The sequence below is a fragment of the Atheta coriaria genome, unplaced genomic scaffold (genome assembly GCF_025399875.1).
Source record: "Atheta coriaria isolate IRGN ID8LTWV9N9 unplaced genomic scaffold, Caltech_Dcor_3.1 hic_scaffold_1_pilon, whole genome shotgun sequence".
NCBI lineage: Eukaryota > Metazoa > Arthropoda > Insecta > Coleoptera > Staphylinidae > Dalotia > Dalotia coriaria.
The window spans coordinates 2,395,803-2,416,402 of record NW_027045443.1 but is presented as its reverse complement, the minus strand read 5'-3'; the positions used below and the strand labels follow the sequence as shown (position 1 = coordinate 2,416,402).

General features: G+C 40.3%; 3 protein-coding genes and 1 long non-coding RNA gene across 6 annotated transcripts; all 4 read right to left on the bottom strand.

Moving 5' to 3' along the window:
* Positions 1–32: 32 nt before the first annotated feature.
* DENR (density-regulated protein) lies at positions 33–1,243 on the bottom strand. The gene is made up of 3 exons (XM_065302512.1): positions 1,047–1,243; positions 728–989; positions 33–668 (listed from the first exon to the last, which is right to left on the bottom strand). The coding sequence occupies exons 1-3, from the start codon at positions 1,146–1,148 to the stop codon at positions 484–486; spliced, it is 549 nt and encodes a 182-aa protein (XP_065158584.1). The 5' UTR covers positions 1,149–1,243; the 3' UTR covers positions 33–483.
* A 1,202-nt stretch (positions 1,244–2,445) lies between these two features.
* LOC135789467 (platelet-activating factor acetylhydrolase-like) lies at positions 2,446–4,281 on the bottom strand. 2 transcript variants are annotated; one of them, XM_065299319.1, is made up of 6 exons: positions 4,027–4,276; positions 3,845–3,945; positions 3,680–3,791; positions 3,100–3,619; positions 2,859–3,035; positions 2,446–2,799 (listed from the first exon to the last, which is right to left on the bottom strand). In XM_065299319.1, exons 1-6 carry the CDS (start codon positions 4,070–4,072, stop codon positions 2,571–2,573), a joined length of 1,185 nt encoding a protein of 394 aa, XP_065155391.1. In that variant the 5' UTR covers positions 4,073–4,276; the 3' UTR covers positions 2,446–2,570. The 2 variants fall into 2 exon arrangements, with proteins under 2 accessions (XP_065155391.1, XP_065155383.1); XM_065299311.1 differs by having other exon boundaries at positions 3,100–3,791; positions 4,027–4,281.
* Positions 4,282–4,720: 439 nt separating this feature from the next.
* On the bottom strand, positions 4,721–19,891 carry dimm (basic helix-loop-helix family member dimmed). Of its 2 annotated transcripts, none has more exons than XM_065299330.1 (4): positions 19,578–19,891; positions 7,601–7,926; positions 7,398–7,534; positions 4,721–5,949 (listed from the first exon to the last, which is right to left on the bottom strand). In XM_065299330.1, exons 2-4 carry the CDS (start codon positions 7,898–7,900, stop codon positions 5,784–5,786), a joined length of 603 nt encoding a protein of 200 aa, XP_065155402.1. In that variant the 5' UTR covers positions 7,901–7,926; positions 19,578–19,891; the 3' UTR covers positions 4,721–5,783. The 2 variants fall into 2 exon arrangements, with proteins under 2 accessions (XP_065155402.1, XP_065155410.1); XM_065299338.1 differs by lacking the exon at positions 19,578–19,891 and adding an exon at positions 18,180–18,199.
* Positions 11,207–13,039, bottom strand: LOC135794825 (uncharacterized). The gene is made up of 2 exons (XR_010548959.1): positions 11,647–13,039; positions 11,207–11,453 (listed from the first exon to the last, which is right to left on the bottom strand). It is a non-coding gene; the product is annotated as an uncharacterized lncRNA (long non-coding RNA).
* Positions 19,892–20,600: the final 709 nt, after the last annotated feature.

Here is a 20,600-nt window from a genome sequence, read left to right as displayed (position 1 = left end):
TTTTCAATGATTGACTCAATAACAGTTAGCAATTTATCAATCATTATGTTACACGTTTATTAATTCTTAAAATCGCAACACAAGTGTGTAGATATGAGGTTTTCATTAGGTTTACACAATAAGTTATAGGCCAATCAAGTTATAAAATGCGCCTATCTATAAAAAATACATTTTTTGAAGTATTTGTCTGTTTTATAGTGTGCAGCAATGGTGTTATCGACAAATCAACCCCACTATTAACATATTTTCATTATTAACCATAATTTAACTGTATAAATAACATATTCGCATAAAAAGTGAATACACTTTCCACCGAATTGACATTATTTAATGCCAATTATTTAAAAACATAATTTAAATGTAAACAGAATATTAAAGCCGGTCACGGCTTTGAGAGAAAAGTTCGTAAAATAATCGGTGTTGGTGTTGTTGTTGTTGAAAACGCATCTTATGCTTGCCTATTGTAAAAACTTACTCTTGACTCTATCGTTTCTGATCGCCTAAGTCTTCAATGAAATCCTCGTCGATCTCCGGCCACTTTTCCGGTATTAAATCGAAGAGGTCGTCCTTAACGTCGCCTTGTATTACAATTTCGTTTTCGCCCGTTACTGATGACCCACACGCAAATTTCTGCCCGAAATATTTCGCTGCCACTTTCAGGTCAATATCTTAAACAAAACGAATAAATTAATATTCTTGTTGTTAATACAGCTGATTTTATTTATACCAAATGTGTGTAAGCCAGTGACTACTGTGACACTCTTCTTCTTCCCTCTGGGTGCTCTTGAAAGACACACTTGTTTCGGTAAATCTTCCTTCTTTTTGGCTTTTATCATTCCTTTACCGCCACGTTTCTGCCGCTTTTTCTCTTCTTCATTACTGCCTTCGCCTGAATCTTCACCGCCCACTTTTAAGTTGGCAAACTCCGATGGCAGATTTTTCTCCAGCCATACTTTGCATTTGTCGTACTCTGGATAGTATTCGCAATACTAAAGCGGTAAGAGATGTAATTTCCAGATGTATAGTCTTATGCACTATGTACTAACCTCAATGGGCATGCTGCAATTGCCGCAATAGACGACATGCAATGGGTAGCAGACTGAGTCCTGGGGGCCCAGCTGCAATTTATTCACCAAGGTCGTTGACATGATGTGTCGTGCGTCTAGGAAGCTATGACAACGAACTGGATGCAATTCACAGATTGCTTATTCTATAGATCGGCAAAGTGACTGGCGGCGAACTCGCACACTCCAGGAGGCGCTATTTTTGAAAAAAATCGCGCGGGAAATATTTAAATTCTTATTAGAATCAAAGGAAACGCTTTAATCCTCACAAGTTATCGTCGTTAAATGATTATATATTAACAAAATCATTGAAAATCAATGCAAGTATTTGTCAAACATGATGTGCATTGCTATTTCGACCCTTAGGGATCTCATCAATTCACCAACGCGCAAAATAAAGCGTTTCTCTTGATTTCTTTGCACTAATATTCAACTATTGTTAATGTAATTAAATTATTGTTATTATTTAATTTCTTAAGTGAATGGATTTTAAAAAGAGATAAAAACAATAATTCATAATGAAAAATTGCAATTGTAACCCCTAAATTATCCTATTATCCTATTTTCCAATTGCGATTATCTCCGCAAACTTAAAGAGATAGAAAGGAGGGTTATAAATATTGTGTCGTATCTTGTGTGTGTTTGTTCATTGAAATATTTGAATGTTATTTTGTGTTTATAAGTTTGTATGTTTTCTTTAATGTTTAAATATTTGTCAATTGAGGCCTTTTGAATTCGTAATGTATTTTTCTCCTGCATTGTGTTGGTGGCTGTGTGTTAAAAGCTGGTTTTTGTAGCGCGTTTGTGTGTTTTTTGGATTGTGTTTGCATGTTTCTGTTAGTTTTTTCTATGCATATTGAGTTGCATTACACGTGTGTTTATAAATTTTGCTATTGTTGTATTGTCGCCATGTTAATTTTTATGTTGTATGAGTATCTTAAGTATCAAGTGGCTAAACGAGGGCTTTACTCAACGTATAGCCACGTGATACTTACGCTATTTTTTCTACTTCCACTCTATATCCATGTTTAGATTTTTGTATTTTAAATCTTCGAAATTTGCTTGCACACAACAGGGAAATGTAAGGTTATGAATGTCGTGAGCATGACGGCGCATGGCATTTCGTATACTCCGCCCCGTAGATAATGCCCATGAATAAAGTACTTTACTCACGGCTTTAGCCGTCCGTATTTAAAGTAGCACTTTTTGTGACTCAAAACCGTTAACAATGCGTTATTGTATGTTTATTGGATTATCCCATGTATCGTCCGCTTAGTTATGTTTGCTTTTTATATTTGCAAGATTTCTAAGGATTATTACCGTAAAAGTAAATATTATAGAAGGATAGTAACAAGTTTGTTGCATACTAAAACGAAGCCAGTTTAAATGTAGAAAACGTTTATAGAAAAATATCCTATTTGCCATATCACCCTCAATCGTAAAAAAAAGTTGCGCCTTAATACCATACATGATTGTATAAACATTGTCAAACTGTCGCATGGGCGACTACGCCCACGGCAAAGTCAATCCAGCCGTAAAGTGCTGTTCATTTTCGCTGAGGAATTTTTCAATGTCAGTTGTTGCTTCTTCTCCACCCGTGTATAAATTCAAATGCTTCAACATCAATGCGTTATTTATTTTTAGAGCTAGCTTGGGATCAATTTTCTTCATGAACCAATTCAGCCAGTAACCAGCAATGAGAACCGAGTCGGTTTGATTCTCGTGTGTGGATTTGCTAAAATCATTCATTAATTATTTATTAATTATATTCAACCTACCACTTCAACTATATACTTAATAGTAAACATTTGGCGATTGGAATCATCTTCACGCCAGAACTGACTCATAGCCCGAACGTTCGAGTCGATGTGGAACGTCTCCGTGTTGATAAAGAGCAGCGGCTGGTTTACTTTTTTATCCAATCGCAAGCCTTTTATGGGAAACATCCATGGATCTAATAAGATGCCACATCTAAGTAATAAACAAGAAACAAATTTTAATTACTGATATACCGAATTGATTAAATTTAGCATACTTAAGTTCTGGACGTTCCGATAGGGCTAGCAGCGCTGTTGCGGCACCGAACGAGTGACCAGCCAGCGAAATATTTTTCACATCAATCCTACCAACGAGATCCTCCAGTGAAAACTCCGAGCGTTGCGCGTTGGGTACGTCATCCATGACATTATGCGGTACAGTACCGGCGTTCAAGCGTACAAAAAAGTCCACGGTCTGTAGTATCTCATCCTTACGATATATTACCTGCTTTTTGCGCGCTTCTAAATGACCGGGACCCAACGACACTTTCTTGAAAGGAATGCTGGTTTTCTTCTTGGCAGCGGCCGCTGCAGTAGACTCATAGTAATACGTGTGGCAAGCGGATTCATCTCGATGCTCCACCACAGCAACCAAGTAGCCGCGAGACGCTAGTTCGGCTGCAATCGAAGAGTAAAAGGAGCGCAATGCGCCCAGTCCATGTGAAAACACAATCACTTTGATCAGCTCATCGCCTTCCAGCAGCTTTGCACCATACTCTGCGGGAATTTTGATTTTTCCTGGAATTATAATACCACAGTGAGCACCAAACCCATACAGAATAGTACATGTAAAAGCACCTGAGCGAAGCCATGCTAAATTGATTAAAAAAGGCGGCATCATCGCCACATTGGACAAACCGACGATGTAGTCGTAGTCGGGCATTGCGGGTATCCAATTCGAATAATCGGACTGCAGAGCAAACGATTACGCTCAAGTTCATATTTACACGCGTTGTTAATTACCTGAATTCGAATTTTTGCATTGCTCGGATAGTAGAAACGCATGAATATACCACTCCGCTCGTAATCAAGCATGACATCGGTGACCCCAGGAATAAATTTTCCTGCAAGTAAAATTCAACATGAATCAACATGATTGCAATAACAAATATGAGAAATACAACATATTAATATGCATACATTACCTGTTCCTTTCGGAAAATGATTTGGTACTTGATTAAAAAACCACATGTTTTCAAAATGTTCCCAGTCGCCTTTTTAAGTTTTGAATACCTACGCAGAAAATGCACTCGGTATAAGTGTTTACCAAAACGACCTAGTGTAATACAGGTGAGCGCAGTGAGCACGATGCGCAACACACCACATCAGCACCACACGTACGGCGAGCACGAAATGTTTTCATGAGCAAAATCAGCATGGGCATGATTTTTTCGAGTGGCTGCGAGCAAATGCGCGGCGCGCATGCGCGCTAATCATCGCTCTAATAAGAAGGTTACTGTCGTAATAACCAGTAATAACTGATTAAACTACTTACTTGCGCCACGTACAGAATAGGTTGCTGTGCGCGGATCGAATCGAATCAGCTCGGTGGAGAACTGCACTGCTCGAATCGAAAGAGAATCTACGGACGAATGCGGCTTTCTAGGTCATAACTTTCCATAGAAACATAAAAATTGCAGACGCGTGAAGTGGAAACGGCGTCATTTTCATAAAACTACCAACTTTCCTTTCGGCTTTCGGCGTGGTAGTAGAGGAAGTGCAAGAAAACGAAGGTAACACATCGGTTGCAACCAATTTATTTAATTTTCTCCCTTAAATATTCAATTCACAACTTGCCTTTCATTGTATAATTACACGAAAATACATTTAATCATAAAATCCATCCATCATAAAATATATTATCTTCTCTTATTTTACAGATATTTAATTATTTGAAGTATATATATATATATATATGAATATGCTATATTTATATTTCGGTCATCGATTTAAAATAAAAAAATTGACCTAATCTTTTAGTATATAATTCAGCTTGGTTTCCTTTCGCGCGGTATCGCAGGTTTTAGTCATGAGCGCGCAGATTTTAGAAGCGAATTACATATTGAGGATATCACATTATGCATTTGGAACTTGACTTAATACATAAACTATGTTTTGAACATAACATAAGCTAAACTATATTCTATACAAAATACTAAAATTACTATAACAGGTCATCATAGCGGTGCGTCGCTTGGCGTTCATCAATAAATAAGATACGAAACAGAAAGTGATTTCTACGGCTACCGATCGACAGTCGATGGAAATGGATGGCTTCTTGAGCACGCCGAGTAATCAGCCCACGAATGGAGAAAAGAACAATAATAACATCATAACATAATAACGGTAAACGCAGTCGACGCTTGGATGAGTAGATCAACAAGTACCCGTTAGTCAGCAGAACGCGCGCATCTCGCCTTCTTCGTCAGGTAACTTCCAGCACACTGATTAATTAAGTATAATAATCCGCAGCGCGGCGCTAGGCTAGGTTTAACATTAAGTAATTGAAGGGACACCATTACAATTTGATATAATATGTACATATTCATGTTTGTGCATGGTCGCCGTTCTCGTTCTCGGGAAGCACCATCATCCGTGCGCGAGTTGGTTTGAGCTGAGGTCCGTGTCCTGCAAGCGCGCCCGTCGCCGAACGCAATGTATACATATAGATTTATATAACAAAAACAAATTAATCTAAGCCTCGTCATTAAGGTAATTCAACTAGTGCCATGGCCATCAAGACAAATGATCGTAGATACGAGAGTAATGAAACGTTGCCAGTTGTCAGGTGATGTGTGTGTTTGTTGCACAGAACAGGCCGAAGACTCCGCACTCAGTCGGAGACAACTTAATATAAGTCATGTTTGGAACGAAACTAAAGAGTGTGTGAGTTCAGAGGTGTTCAGCGGGTGGCCATCAGCGTTGCGTCCACAACCTGCAGCTCTAGATTCTGCTGGAACATCGAGTTGTTGTTGGGCTCGCGCAGGACGCCCGGCCCGATGGTCGGCGCTCGCTCCGTTTGGCCATCGGGTAGATCTACGGTGCTTTCACCCTCGGCATCTTGAAATCTGCAAATAATGAGAGTTAGTATCTTATAAACGTTTAAAATCGTTTATTCATTAAAGGTTTATTTCCTTTTCTTACGGTTTTGAGATACAAAAAGGGGCAATTAAAACACGGAGGGCCAAGACCGTGACTAAAGTATAATAAATATCAAGTGGCTAAACCGAAGTTTTTATCACGAGATTGATTGAGAGTGAGTGTAGCAAGCGTTTAATTAATCGAGTGTTTAACAAAGTTTAGCCACGTGACGCTTACGGTACCTACTTTTTCTACTTCCACTCAATTCCCACGTTTAGGTTTTGGTATTTGAAGTTTTGTACTTTAAATCTTCGAAAATCGCTCGCACACTACTGGGAAATGCTTGACTGACGGCGCATGACATTTCATATAGTCTTACGGTGCAACGTAGGCAAATGCGCAGACGCAAGCTCTACCCCGTGACTAAAACCTGTGGCTAAAGTACTTTAGTCACAGCTTTAAAGTCTTTAAAACACTACTTTTTATGTCACAAAACAGTGGAAAAACCGGCTCTTTAAGGGTGAAAGTAGAAAAATTATGTGAAACCGTCGATTGATTAAACTCTCGCTACACTCCCTCTTAATCAATACACTACTGCTTGAAACACCAGTAATTAAAGACGATTGTTGTCTGTTGTTATTAAAACATGCATGCAATGTTTGCGATAAGTTCAAGTTTGTTTCTAAACTTGTTTCTAACTAGATATTCCAATATACCTATAACAAATCTTGAGTTTTTGATTTTAGCATTCAAATGATTCAATAATAACGTGTTTTATCACAACATGTTGTGCCACGTTACGCATCTTATGCATTTACAGTTGAAACTATGCAAGTATCGCAACATATTATAATGATATCATTTAAATATATCATTATAATGCTAAATCATTATTTAGTTTCGAACATAAATAAATCATGCTTGCAATCCTTCTCAAGTACCAGCAACTATGTATTTTCGCTGTAGTCCTTGTTGAGATACATAGTTATGTAGCTAATAATTCAAAATTGCCAATTTGGTCTGAAACTGAATGTTTTCTATACTCTGATTAATAATGGTTGTGTACCAATAACTGCTGAAGATGTAAAAATCGAAAAAATTCGCAAAAACACGCAAAATCGGAACAAAAAAACGCCAAATCAACCTAACTCTAACCAAGTAGCTGACTTCCAAAAGGATTCCATCAATTTCAATCCATACTATAAGTCGTTAATTTGTGCAAGTATAAAGGCTAGTAGCTAAAGGACCGTCATACGTAATGCTTACATAAAACTTTTTTAAATTTAGTTTAAAAGTTCCTGAATAATGCAGCGTTAAATGAAACGAACTGCGTGCGTAAGCAAAGTTTGATGGCCTGAACTGATTACCATGTTATTTACCCTTATATTATATACTCTTATATTAAATGTCTTAAGGACTAATATTCAATGCTTACGTGTAGTGCTTCTCGGCCCCACGCATCTCACATATGACGTTGGTCAACGCCATTATATAGTTTTTTGCAAGGGTAAGCGTTTCTATTTTGGACAGTTTTCGCTCCATCTTGATGTGTGGTATCACTTCACGCAATTGCTGGAAAATACGAAAAGATAAGTTTTATTTTTCTCAGAAAATGAAAAATGGACAAGATGGACATACTTCAAACGCGTCGTTCAAGGAATGCATTCGCATGCGCTCGCGCTCATTGCTCTCCAGCCGTCGCAGATTCCGTTCGCGTGCGCTAATGCATGTCTTCCTGCGACGCGTGGCTGACCCACCGCCCGACGAGCCGCCGCCGCTGCTAGCGCTGCCGCCGTGCTTTCGTCGCTTACGGCTTGTTGCCTCGTCGCTACTCGACTCGGACATGTCTCCGTCATGCTTCATCTCCATATCCTCCACTTCCACGTCCTCCTCCTCTTCCTCCTCCTCGCGCCACGACGTCATCTCCAGAGACCGCATTATCGAAAGGGCGTCGTGGCCTGAAACTGAAGCAGTGTGTTATAGCGTGACAAATGTGACACAATATTCATATTAGATGTAAGATTGTATTAAATTGTATCTGTTATGCACACAATGAAAGTTTTATGCTTTCGAGTGACAATTTTCATTGATTAATTACATTTTTGAGTGTAATTACACATTGATAAAATTTACAATCAAATAAATGTAATTATTTCAATGATTTGACAATGAATACGACTTAAAAAGTGTAAAAATATAAAAAATGCTCTTGTAGAATGATATATTATTAATAATTTGTTTGTCTCTTAACTTTATTAACACTATAAACACAAGGCGATACACTTCGAACGCATGGTCAAGAACTACAAGTCGTCACAATCAAGGTCCGCCAACATTCTTTCTCAAATATCAAATTTTTGCGCGACACACCCAAATCAGTTTACACTTACACTTCAAAACAAAGTTTTCACTTTTTCTAACTGTGCGAAAAAGAAGTCAGTTTTCCAGCTGACTGATAAACAATCCTCATATCACACACACACAATGATGTATCTGGCATTTTTCGTATGCATCAACAATAGACGCGCATGGTACGCTGCTCTCTGCCTTTATGCATTTCGGGCACAAAGGGAGGCAAAGTCAGGATGTGTAGAATGTCCACTGAAAGAGCAGTACATGCAGCGCCTTTGATCTACCAGCGCCACTTGGACCCGTGCACTTCATGCCCGACATAACGTCAACATTATTGGATTTCGCAAGATGTGTCTTCCATATGCGCGTCCAAGTGTCATTGCGAATTAGGTGCGCCGCCTGAAATAGGCGGTGATTCGCTTAAACTATATCCAATTTCCGCATGAAGATATCGCATTAAGCGCGGCGTCATCAAATCGATGGCTACAATCTAATGGCGATAAATACTCGTTTTCCGCACGGGCATATAAGATGCAAAAATGATCATTTTGCATATATGTACATAAATATTCGCCAATTTCGTCACCCTCTCACTGATTCGCTTCAAAGAAAGCTTTCACTTTGCAATTAAAGTGTCAAATGCCCGGAATGGCGGTGTTTCGATTGTGGCCATAATTATAACGTTGAATTTTTCTCATTCAACTAGAAATATTGTGCTTGTAACTGCGAAATTTCGCTACGTAATTTATTTCTTGAGTATTTTGTGCCCTGTCGGCCGTCGCGGTGAACGCGTATGCTTTCTACTTTGATGCGGCGAGTAATAGTTGTAGCACATTATTTCGCATCCAATTTAAAATAAATATTTCATCTGCAAAATTCGCTCATCACTTCGTACCGCTGCCCCCCGAGTTTGTGTGCGAGTATCAACGCTCTCACGTCGCATGTCACTCAAAAAAACGCAAATTTTATCGCGGAAAGGAATAAAACATTGCGAGTGCGAGCACATCGCGCTGCCCAACGAAAGAAACGCATTTTTATGCACGCTTGTAGAAAGAGACTCGCGCGCCTGCCAAGCAGATAAGACATTGTTAAGTCGAATCCATCCGCGCGGCGTGCTTCAGCGCCGCTGGAGAAATAAGACGTCAGCGCCCGAGGAATAAAGAAATTACATGACATTCGGAATACGCTTTGAATAGCGTTTGAAAAATGGAAAATTAACTTTAACACCTTGCTTGTTCTCCGCATACAAAATACACTGCATAAGCTTTTGGCTGGCATCTAGCAATTGTAGAATATAGCTCGCCTCAATATTTACAATTTCAATTCCAACATTAAACGACAAACGTGCATCGAGAGAATCGATTGCGTGTATTCACAATTTATAAAAATGAGTTGCAAATACTAAAGCTAGATTCTCGTAGATCAAGAAGTGCAAATTATGAAATTGAAAAAAAAAAACGTCAAAACGGTTCATCCTAGGCTAATCTTCCTTATGAGTCACATTTTTATTAAATTTATTACAGAGATGTTATTAGCTAAAGAAAAAGAAAAAAAACTTATAATCAGTACTTGCACTTCTTGTTTCATTAAAATAAAACAAGAAATATTTTTATCTCCAAATTGACATTATTTTATGAAATTTTCGAAATAAAATACACATAGTGCAAAAAATTCTTAATTTGCTTTGTGTCAATTTCACCGGTATCTTAGTACATGTTTGACAAACAAGTCCAGCTCAATCCGTAAAATCTCTTCTGGCCAACTCGCTCTGCCGCCTTCGATTCGGCGTTTTTCACTCGCGACTGATAAGAGCGCGCAGTATTTCATTCTCAAAGCGAATCTGAATCCATGTAAACAAACGAATCGATTGTGTAAACCCATTTTATAACGTTGTGCACACAGCGCGCAATCGGTTAGATGAGAATCAGCGCCATGAAAAGGACGCACGAATTGCGAAACGGGGTGGAAAGTGTGTGTGTGTGTGTGCAGTGTATTCGAGTAAAAATGTCTTCCACCATTCATTGTTGCATCACGACGTCTTCACTGCATCAATTAGTGCACCGCACGCAATCAGAAAAACTAGGTCCCGAGCTAAATTATTCTCGGAGCTCTACTTATGCAACCGCGAATGTGGTAGTGACAGTTAACAATCGTTTGTATTTTATGCGATTACTGTAAGCACACTGTGACACACCGAAGGCAATAATGAAACAATAATATCGATAACGATGCTTTTAGTGTGGGGCGTTGGGCTGGGGCAGAGGCAGGACAGCGAAAAGGACTGCGAACATAATAAAACGAGAGCAACGGCGCGAAGCATTAAAAGTGTCGCGGAGGATCCGCTTGTTCCCGTAATTTATGTTCCGTGTCGCCGCGCGGAAGTTTAACGCCGTTGCTCTCTCCATCGCAACCCTTCACCCCATGCGAGCGCTAAAAATAATAAACACTTATGAATCGACGAAGTATTAAAGTACATACGTGTACACCTCGAGGAGAAAGCCGTTTTTCAAATGATGCGCGATTAACATTTCTCACCTCGTGTAACCATAATCAATTGTAATTGAATTCCTCGGAGTAATTAAAGTGGGAATTACAGTTCAAGGACCAAGGGCCCTGTCGCAAAAAGCATGTTTAGGGTAGACTGGGTACGGTTGTACCATTTTTTAGATTTTTGCCTGTAGGCTTAATAGGATTTTACTTAGCCCAATGGTACTTGTCATAGTTTAATGCCTAATCATCTGGCTACGTTTTGCCCATATTTTTAATCCCTCAAGGTTACAAGTACCTTCATAAATCTAAATTTTGTTGTGGGTGAGAAATGGTACAACCGACCTCAGACCTCAGGACGGTTGTACCAGGGGTGGGGTCGATTGTACCATACAGAAATAAAACTTATTTATGACAATAAACGTATTTATTACAATAAAGAAAACACTTTTAAAATTATACTTAAATGTCCTGCTATGTGTGCAACAATAAAATTAGTTGGAATCACAATTATTGCATACGTAGCTGGGTTCTCCGTCAGTGCATTGCTCATGAGCCCAGTTCTTACACTCAATATACACTCATAGGCATTGATATAAGCGCTATCATCATGTTGGCCTTTTCCTGTTTTGTGAATACGTACTCGTGGCATCTAATATAAAGCAAACGTTTTACGTTTAGAAAGAAAAAGAAATTTTACTTTAAAATAATACAAGGCATGGGGTCGTTTATACCGGTACAACTGTCCCCATATTATTTGGTACAACCGTCCCCATGTGGACATTTTCCAAATTATATTTAATAATAAAAAAAATAATAGAGATACAAGAATTTGATTAACATACCTTTATTCTTCAAAAACCATTTATTTTCAATAAACACACATGAATAATATAACACGCAAGACAAGATTTAAAAACTAAAAACAATTCATCATCAAATATTTACTTTTGATCTCAAAAAATCAAAAACACGTCCTACACGCGTGTAACTGGCTTTGTGTGACTCAACTTACAACTTACATACTTCAACTTGTATGCGGCTACTATCACTCCTTGAACGCATAGGGCTGTGCTCAACTATTCACGAGATATTTGCTTTGGTACTACCGCCCCCCTGGTACTACCGTACCCAGTCTACCCTACCTATATTGGCGCGTTAATTGAATTTTGTTTGGTGTTTTGCTGGTTCAAAAGCTCCTATCGCACAATGACACAAGGTGAGCACAGCGCTACATGATGGGCTTGCGTGTTGTACCGCGCGAAAATATTCGATAACGTCATAGAAAATCAGGTAGCGCGCGCGCGCGCCTGATGCACGAGGCGATGATAAAAATGTCACGATATGTTACCATAAATAATATTACCTCTGCCATTTAAATGAGTTTAACAATAAACAATATGTCATAAAAATAAGCAAGTGGTCGTGAACGATTTTGCTCTATCTGTATCGGGTCCATGATGGAAAAAATATATGACGCGTTATACAGATATGCATGGAACTGTGCAATGCATTGAGCACATTTTAGAAATACTTCAATGTACGTATGTGCTTTACATTCGGAGTTTTGTAAACTTGTTCCCCCGCTTTGCCCTTTAATTGTGCCTCGCACTATATATCGTTGAGCTGTAGACGCAGATGGAGTCCGTGTGTATTCTCGAGCGCTTTCACATTTCAACAAACTTGCATATAAATTTACGTCTGGCGAGTACTTTCAAGATGCGCGCACGTAGGCGACGCCACAATGATTTTCCACTGAGTGACAAGATTTTAATGTTTTGCGAACCACCTACAAATTCACGGATACGTTGTTTCTTTGTTTGCAAAGTGAACTGTGGCAAGTACCTACTCACTCAGCGAAATGCTACCAGTTTGAATAACCCTTGTCTTTGCCAATAACACTATTCAATTTAAATTCATTTTTTGGTCAATATTTCGGACTGAAACTAAAATTAAACTCGAATTTTGTTATTTGATCTTACCAAAAAATTTGCGGAAAACAAAGCGGAAGTAAGAAGAATTCAAACATTTTACAATTTTTTTAATTGAACGATTGAATTGAATGAGCACGTGAAAACTGTTAAACATATTATTGTAACACGACGGGAATTTACTTTTCCTTGCAGGCATTTCTACCGAAGAGCTGAAAGAAAACGAAATAGTAGAAATCAGGAAGAAGAATTTCAAGATCAACATCGTTATTTCGATTCCTTTATCGTATCGTTCGATATTATCGAATTGCTTTATCAATATATCCATATCGTCAATTTAATTCAAATTACTTATTGCAATGAACACTTTGTGCCCCAAATTAATCGACATCAACAATTATCTTAATTTAGCATAAAAAGTTCAAATATAATATAATATAATATACTTCAACTTGAAACACGTAAAGACAGTAGTCGCAATAATAAACCAACAGGAGTATAATTCAAAACCACCCCTAAAGCCCCAGGGCTTAAAGTGCTTCAACTTTAGTTCAATAACTGCCAAACTTTCCAAAAAATCTGCTTTCACTTGACCTTCTTTAGTTTCCGTTACAATGCATTTAATAGAAACTTAAATAAATTAGAATGCGCAAGCAGATATATTTATCATCAATACTTAAAAGGGAAGAGCACATTAATTTCCGGCGTTTTATCACGTTTGTGCTCGTACATAATATAGTTTATTACATGACCACAACCCTTAAAGACTAATCAAAATAAAAAAACCAAAGCCTTGTTTTTTGGCAAAAAAATTCGGAAATTTTCGAGCTGTAATCGGGTGCTTCGTGCACTAAGCTGTTAGGAGCAAAATGTGTCTTCTCTTTGTGCTTAGAGGCAGGTCCCAATTACATTTTTTAAAGGTTTATTACCTCTATTTCAATATTTTTTAAATGTCCACATATTTATTACGGTTTATCAAGTTATCTAAAACAGCCTCCTTTTTTATCGGAAAGTATTTTTAAGTTTCTAGTCGCTTTCAGGACTGAAGTACAGCCGGAACTGATTCCTTCTTTCTTTGTTCTGCTCCTGACCTTGTAAACTTAGGCATTCATGCATTTCACTTGTAATTACGTCTAATATTTCCCCGCATAGTTTATTTATAGACGCTTATATTCCAATATAATGCCGTGGTACGCGTTAAATAATGAGCACAATTTCGTCTCAATGGAATTTAAATCGTGTTTACTGTAACTAGCTCGGCTATAAAATAAAGGTTTCTCGATTGCCCACTTGGCGGAAATAATGAGCGTACAAATTTTAATTAGTTTATTGAGCAGCGCAACCACTACGAACTTGGTGGATCGGCAATTCCGCAGGCGTCTCTAATTCCCCACCAACCCTGAAGTATCTGCGGTATTCTGAAAAGTTTAAGAGTGGTTAGTTTGAAGCGAGCAAGTTGGAAAACTTGACGTGCACTGTCGCGATTGCGATCAGCAGCGGCAAAGTAAAATTGTTAACACATTTTGTTCCACCGAATAACTTTAAGAGAAACACATTTCTGATGAATATTTTCTCATTATGCGACTTTAACGAGTGCAGGTGTAAAATAGGACTTGATCTTTGTCACCCCAAAAAGACCTAATCGTGATTAAATTACAGATTTGAAATAAAACGAAACGCAATATTCAAAACATGTAGCACTGAAGTAGTTTCAGGCCTGTCTAGAAATAGGACGAAAACAAAAAGGAAGTTGACGACTGGATGGAATAAGTCTACAAATTGCGCAATTTCCCTCTTGGAATGAATAACGCCCACGTCCCCTAGCGTGCGCACAAGAGTAAAAATAAATAGATTAGATTTATGCAACAATCATAGATTTTTAATGTGACAACATTTCTCAAGTTGATTGCAAATAAGGCGCCAGATCTGAAATCGGTTATCGGGGCATGACAAGGCATCGGAAGAGAGCGAGGGATAGGCCGGTAGAGGCGGCAGAACCAATCGCTATGCATCGGCGCGTTGATTTTCATGTTTCTTTTGGAACGGAGAGGTTGTTGATTCTGACCACAGATTGCAATCAAGCGGCGTATTATTTTTAAATACGAAATTTCACTTTGCTCTGCTATTTTAAATGCCAAATTAGAATTCAACCAAATAAACAGCAGTACTAAATTCGATATAGACTAAAAAAAACTGTATTTAAGGGATGATTGCCACAGCTTATGCAAGATTATATCAAAATTAATTAAGAAATTTGTTACGAAACGTGATTTTACTTCAATATTACATATTATATTAGTTTATTATATTATTTTAAAAATGACACATTTCATCTTTATTGATTTTTCTTCAGAATTCAATTTAACAATAAAGGGAGATTTGAAGACTTTGAAAATTTGTTATTTAACTCGTATCACCAAAGTCGTATCTGATTAAATATTATTAAAATATTATTATTTACCATATTATTATTTACCATATACCATGGTAAATAATCTACATTTTTTCGCAATCAACACCATTTTTTTTCAGCAGTGTCCTAATTCAATCTATTGTTCCTTGCTTTATACAATCCTAGAAAAAATTACTAAGTAGACTATAGATGTGGAAATGCATTTACGCAATATCTCGTTACGTGGCTACGTGTGTACGGCTTATAAAACAGGGCGGCAATTTTTTCAATTATCCACAGATGCATACTAAATGAATTTTACAAAATCCGGAGACCTATTGTGTAAGTTAGTATTTGACTTTGATTTTTGTGATTATAATTTTAGTTGTATTAATAAATTAGAACTAACTGTGCCGTGCACTGAACCGTAGGCAAATGCGCATGCGCAAGCTCCACCCCGTGACTAAAGTACTAAAGCCGTGATTAAAGTGCCACTTTTCGTGTCGCAAAACCGTTGAAAAAGTGGAAGTAGAAAAATACATTATTCCTGAAGCATTTTAGTCTTTCTAAATACCATTTGACAACAAAAGATAAATGTTCTCTTTGTTTTAAATAATCCCCATCCGACGGTCCTACAATTTCCTAATTTCGACTGAGCGAAGCCCACGGTCGGTCCATGTCTAATTATATGAAATAAAATTAGGAAATTATAGGATTGAGATGCCGTAAACTAGATCTGGGGTAAACTGGAAATAAGATTATCCACAGGCTCCGACAACCAAGTTCCCTAGCAACCTGCTGCACGCATGTAAAACAATTAATTGTCAACCATGCAAATCCAGCGTCAACGTATTTTTCTCACCGTATAATTGGAAATTTTAATCGGGCCATACGAGCGCTTCACGCGCGGCCGGTAAAAGCGACGACGACGTCGCCGCCGTCGCTCTGAGGCTTTAGAAAGTTGCAGTTGGAAAGGGCGGCGGTTGCCTCGGCGGCTGGAGCTGGTACGCTATAAGGTCGAGTGCGCTCCGCTCGGCGCAGGAAATGCCAAACGGTCAATCGCGTAAACGAGTTTTGGCCGGTCGCATTCGGCTACCGACTGACTGACTGACTTTATAGTACAATAACCCATTCGACGTGTGCAAGAAAGTAACCAAACAACTATCACCTATCCGCCAGCACCCGCGGCGCTGCGCGCCTCAAATTTCGAGATTAATGCCGCGCGAGTGATGGCAATTCGATGGCAATTCGGTGGTTTGTGATGAACCGCAAACGCAAGGTCGTGAACTTGATGATTTGTCATATGCGAACACCGCAATCAGCTGATCGATCTGAATCCGCATCGTGTCCCGTCGGCAGCTAATGTGCGCCGTCACCTTATCATGCGCTTCGTGTACAATTGATAAGCAAGATAATGAAAATCAGTAGTGGCTGACAAGTGGTCCTTATAGAGCTTTAATTCTAATACCACTGGTATGGGTAATTGCTGAGCGAAGTGAAAGAACGCGTCGCAAGAGTAAAAGTTGCACCGCGTTTATAATTTGCTACCGGTCGGTAGCACGGACGCGATTTTCATTTCGCAAGGCAGTATGGTTTTTTGTCTGCTCAGGATTGCACTCGTGGAGCCACAGTTTCGGGATGTGGCTGACGAGACGGCAACAATTGCAAATTTGATGATCAGCACCACGCGATTTACGACACATTTGTGCAAGCGCATTAAGTCTGGTGTCACATCGGTAACCTTTCAGTCGTAGTCTTCTCTTGAACGGTGTTTATGTAATAAACGCCGAGCTAGTAAATAATGACAGTGATAAATATACGATAAGCGCGAATTTCGGCATAAAAATGAGCGCATAATGCCAAGGCCAACTTACTTTCGACGAATACTCGGATTGCAATTTTGAAACTTTTACTCACAACACAATCGGTTTCAGGTGTGGAGCTACACCTTCCTTTTCTCGGCGCTCGCGCCGTGTGCGACAACCAATACACGCACATCGCCCGCGGATAGTTAGACAAGTGACATTATAAAACAAAATCACATCGCAAAAAAGTGGATTTGATCTTAAACGTTCTGGTTCGACAAGATCGAATCGCATAACTTTGACCACTACAACAACAATCGTTTTGTGCCTTTTCGACTTCGTTAACGCGCGAGCTCGATCTAACACAAGAGCTCGAAACCGACAACGACCTTGGCCAGATCTGATCGCTAGTACATATCGCGTACGCGTTAGTACATATTTGCATTTCGATTTTTTTTAGAGAAGCCGAATTCGAGCGCGAGCATAACTTAAGTGGCCTACTAATGCTCGAGGTGCGCGGTATTTTCAAGATTATCCGCGTGAAGCAGAGGTGTGGGCCACCACGAGCGCGCACAAACAAACAATTGGCTTATCGGCCTATTGAAATGTTGAATTTGATAATTTTTTATGTTTACGTTCGAACGCACATTCAATAATCACGATCGCTCGCTGTAATTCACGAGCGATAACACGTCAATACCGAACAATGAGATTACATATTTGCAATGCACTATTTCTGATAATTCGGCAAATTCTATACGCGGAGCTTGTAGAACTTTGAATTGATTGTCTCCATATTCATCTTACTTATCAAATGCGTATTTCCCGATTTGCGCTTCGGAAACCACAAAATACCGACGAAACATTTCAACATTTTAAGGTTTTCTTATTTGCAGCGCGTAATAAAATCACTATTACGCATGTGACAGTCGTAACGCATCCATTACAAGACTGGTCAGTGGTCAGTGGTGGTAATTGAGTGTTGAGTTGCATGCTTACCGAAGGTGCTGTAGAATTGCATATTTAAGAAATTCGATTCGAGCAGTGGCGAATTAATGATTCGCAACATTCTACGCTGATACCTATAATATTGTCTAGTGTGTTATATAAATACCTTCTGCGTTCGCCACCTTTAACACTCAAGGCCTTGTCGAGTAGCTGCCGAAACTTAAAGCGCTTATCGATAATTCAAATTATGCGAATGCGGCACCAAGAGAAACAAATAAACATTCCGGAACATGTGTACTTACGCGTGCGCGCAGGTAGTTATCGGTGACATGCGAGACCGAGTGTGCGCGCAGCCGCCGCAGTTGGCTAAACATTAGCAACGATGTGTAATTTGTTTATGCGATTGATAGTTGCGAGTGAAATGTGGTTGGCATGCATTCTTTTTGGATTGACTCGTTCGTACGCGGTTGAAACGAACGGTGTTGCGCTGGTTGGTTCTCTCTCTCCCCCGCTCGCTATCTCTCTTAATCACTAATCATGATCGAATCAACGAAAGTGTCGAGTTTTATTTTACGCCTACACTTGCTTAAAATATGCGCACTGTCCCCTTTTCCCAGCGCGAAAACCTTGTCGATGTGTTCGGGCAATGTCACGGAAATAATCACCGTACGCAAATCCGCTCAGCCCTTGTTTTTCGTTTTTGCATGACGTTGGTTGTGATAAAGCCGTGGATCGCGATTCCGCGCGATAGCGTCATTGCACTTCCATTGTACACTACATGTGCTCGAGATTGCTCCGAGCATGTGTTTAATCACGGATTTCCAGCGTTACGCGAGATTGTTGTTTGTTTGTCTTTTGCGGGTGGTCGCGTGTCGTGCACCTCACCGCGTGCGTCTATTATACGTTTGGCCGATTTGCGAGGCAAGGCCGCATCGCGATTATGCAGTGTATTATTAATTTGGCCGTTCGTGTGTGTGATACAGAAGCGTCAAATTCCGCTTGCATTAACTCTCCACAACACAACACTTTTGACAAACAAATGACTTGTTGCTCGCGGAGACGTTTGTTTAAGAACGCCGCGCGGCTCTATTTTCCACTTTTATTGACATTCGTGAATCAAATATTTAGCGATGTAGCGTAATGTTTTGCGGGTTGTGCGCAACAATAGCATTCATCCGTGTATGCGAATGCATGCATCGTGACCAAGGTAAACGCTCCGAATCCACGTTTGACGTCAAGCGCCGTGATTTCGTTTTCATTCATGCCGCGGCATACGCCTGAGCCACATTCGCGTAGGAGGAAGTGGCGAACCACCAACACTTGCGCGTCCTCGGGAACGGCGAAAGGGTGAAACACTTGTTCACATGCTCGCACTCATTCTACCCTCGACACGAACCCCCGCAAACTCTGACAGCGCACGAAAGCATGCATGAAGTGTATTTTTCGGCGCAAAATTGACTTTGACTGCAACGATAATAATGACATGTGCTACTCGGGGTAAGTTGAGTGCGTGTGCAAAAAAAAAAAAACATAATACAGACATAAAGAAACCTTTTTGGTGTTCAACGGTGAACGTGGTTGTCCGCTGGTGAGGAATGCGAACTATTTCGCCTTTTTTGCACTTTCTCTTCGCTCGTCGGAGCGGCACGGCACTCCGTGCTTCTATTAACAATCAGAAACAATCGCTGGCGGTCTCTTACCTTTCGAGTCCGTCGAGAGAGAAGTGAAATGCAAAGTTTCGGGGTTGTTAGGGCAGTCTGAGTAGTTGACGCGCGCACTGAAGGAGTCCTATTCTACAGGGGGTGCGCGAAGCAAACCGACGCGTGCTTGCGAGCGAACTGAGCGAAGCTATGCGCGATCTCTTTGCGGCGCGATGCGCAATGTCAACGAACGAGTCGTGGACGCGAGCGCCCGGCTGCGGTGTGCGTTTTTCGACGGCGCGCGCGATACTATGAACGGCAAGCGCCGAACGGGCCGCGACGCGAGCCTCCACGACTCGCGAGCCCGCGAGCACCCGCGGACGCGACGGAAACGTGCGCGCGGCGCGCGAGCCAGTGCCGGCCGAGACGAGCGCGACTGGCGATGACGGAGCGCCCGGCCTCGCGTCGCACTCCTCGCAGCGCTCGCCCTCGCCCTCGCCGACCCGACTTCCAGGTGCACCGCGCGTGCACTTGAATTTCGCGATGCCGACGAATGGATAAACATCATCGGCTGGGCGCCCATTTTCGTCTTTTCACACGCCGCCAAACGCCGACCGAGCGACGCCGGCAGTAAACACCCCCGCACGTTAACTATACAGCAAGTTATCTACGTGATTATCGTCGAATCAGCACATCTAATGCATGGCATAAAACTTTTTAATGTTCTCCTGCATGCTTACCTGTTGCTCCAATAAATAAAAGCAATAAAAAAGTTTGTAATGTGTGTGTTTTGCAGCGATCGACGTAAATGAACGTGGCATGTTCATTTCTGTGGCGCTGACGGTTTTTGGAGTGTTTGCGCACGAAAACATCCCCCGGTCCGGTGTTAAATGCCGCTCGCATTACATCAACTCAAACAGTTTTATTAACTACGCTGTTGGAGCGCGCTGACGCACGAACACATTACTAGCGGATTATGCCCGTTGCAAGAAAGGGATTTGAAGGAGGGTGGCGGTGGATTGCAATGATAAAACTGGAAATCCTTGGAAAGTACGAATGTACCTGTTGCATCACCTGAGTTGA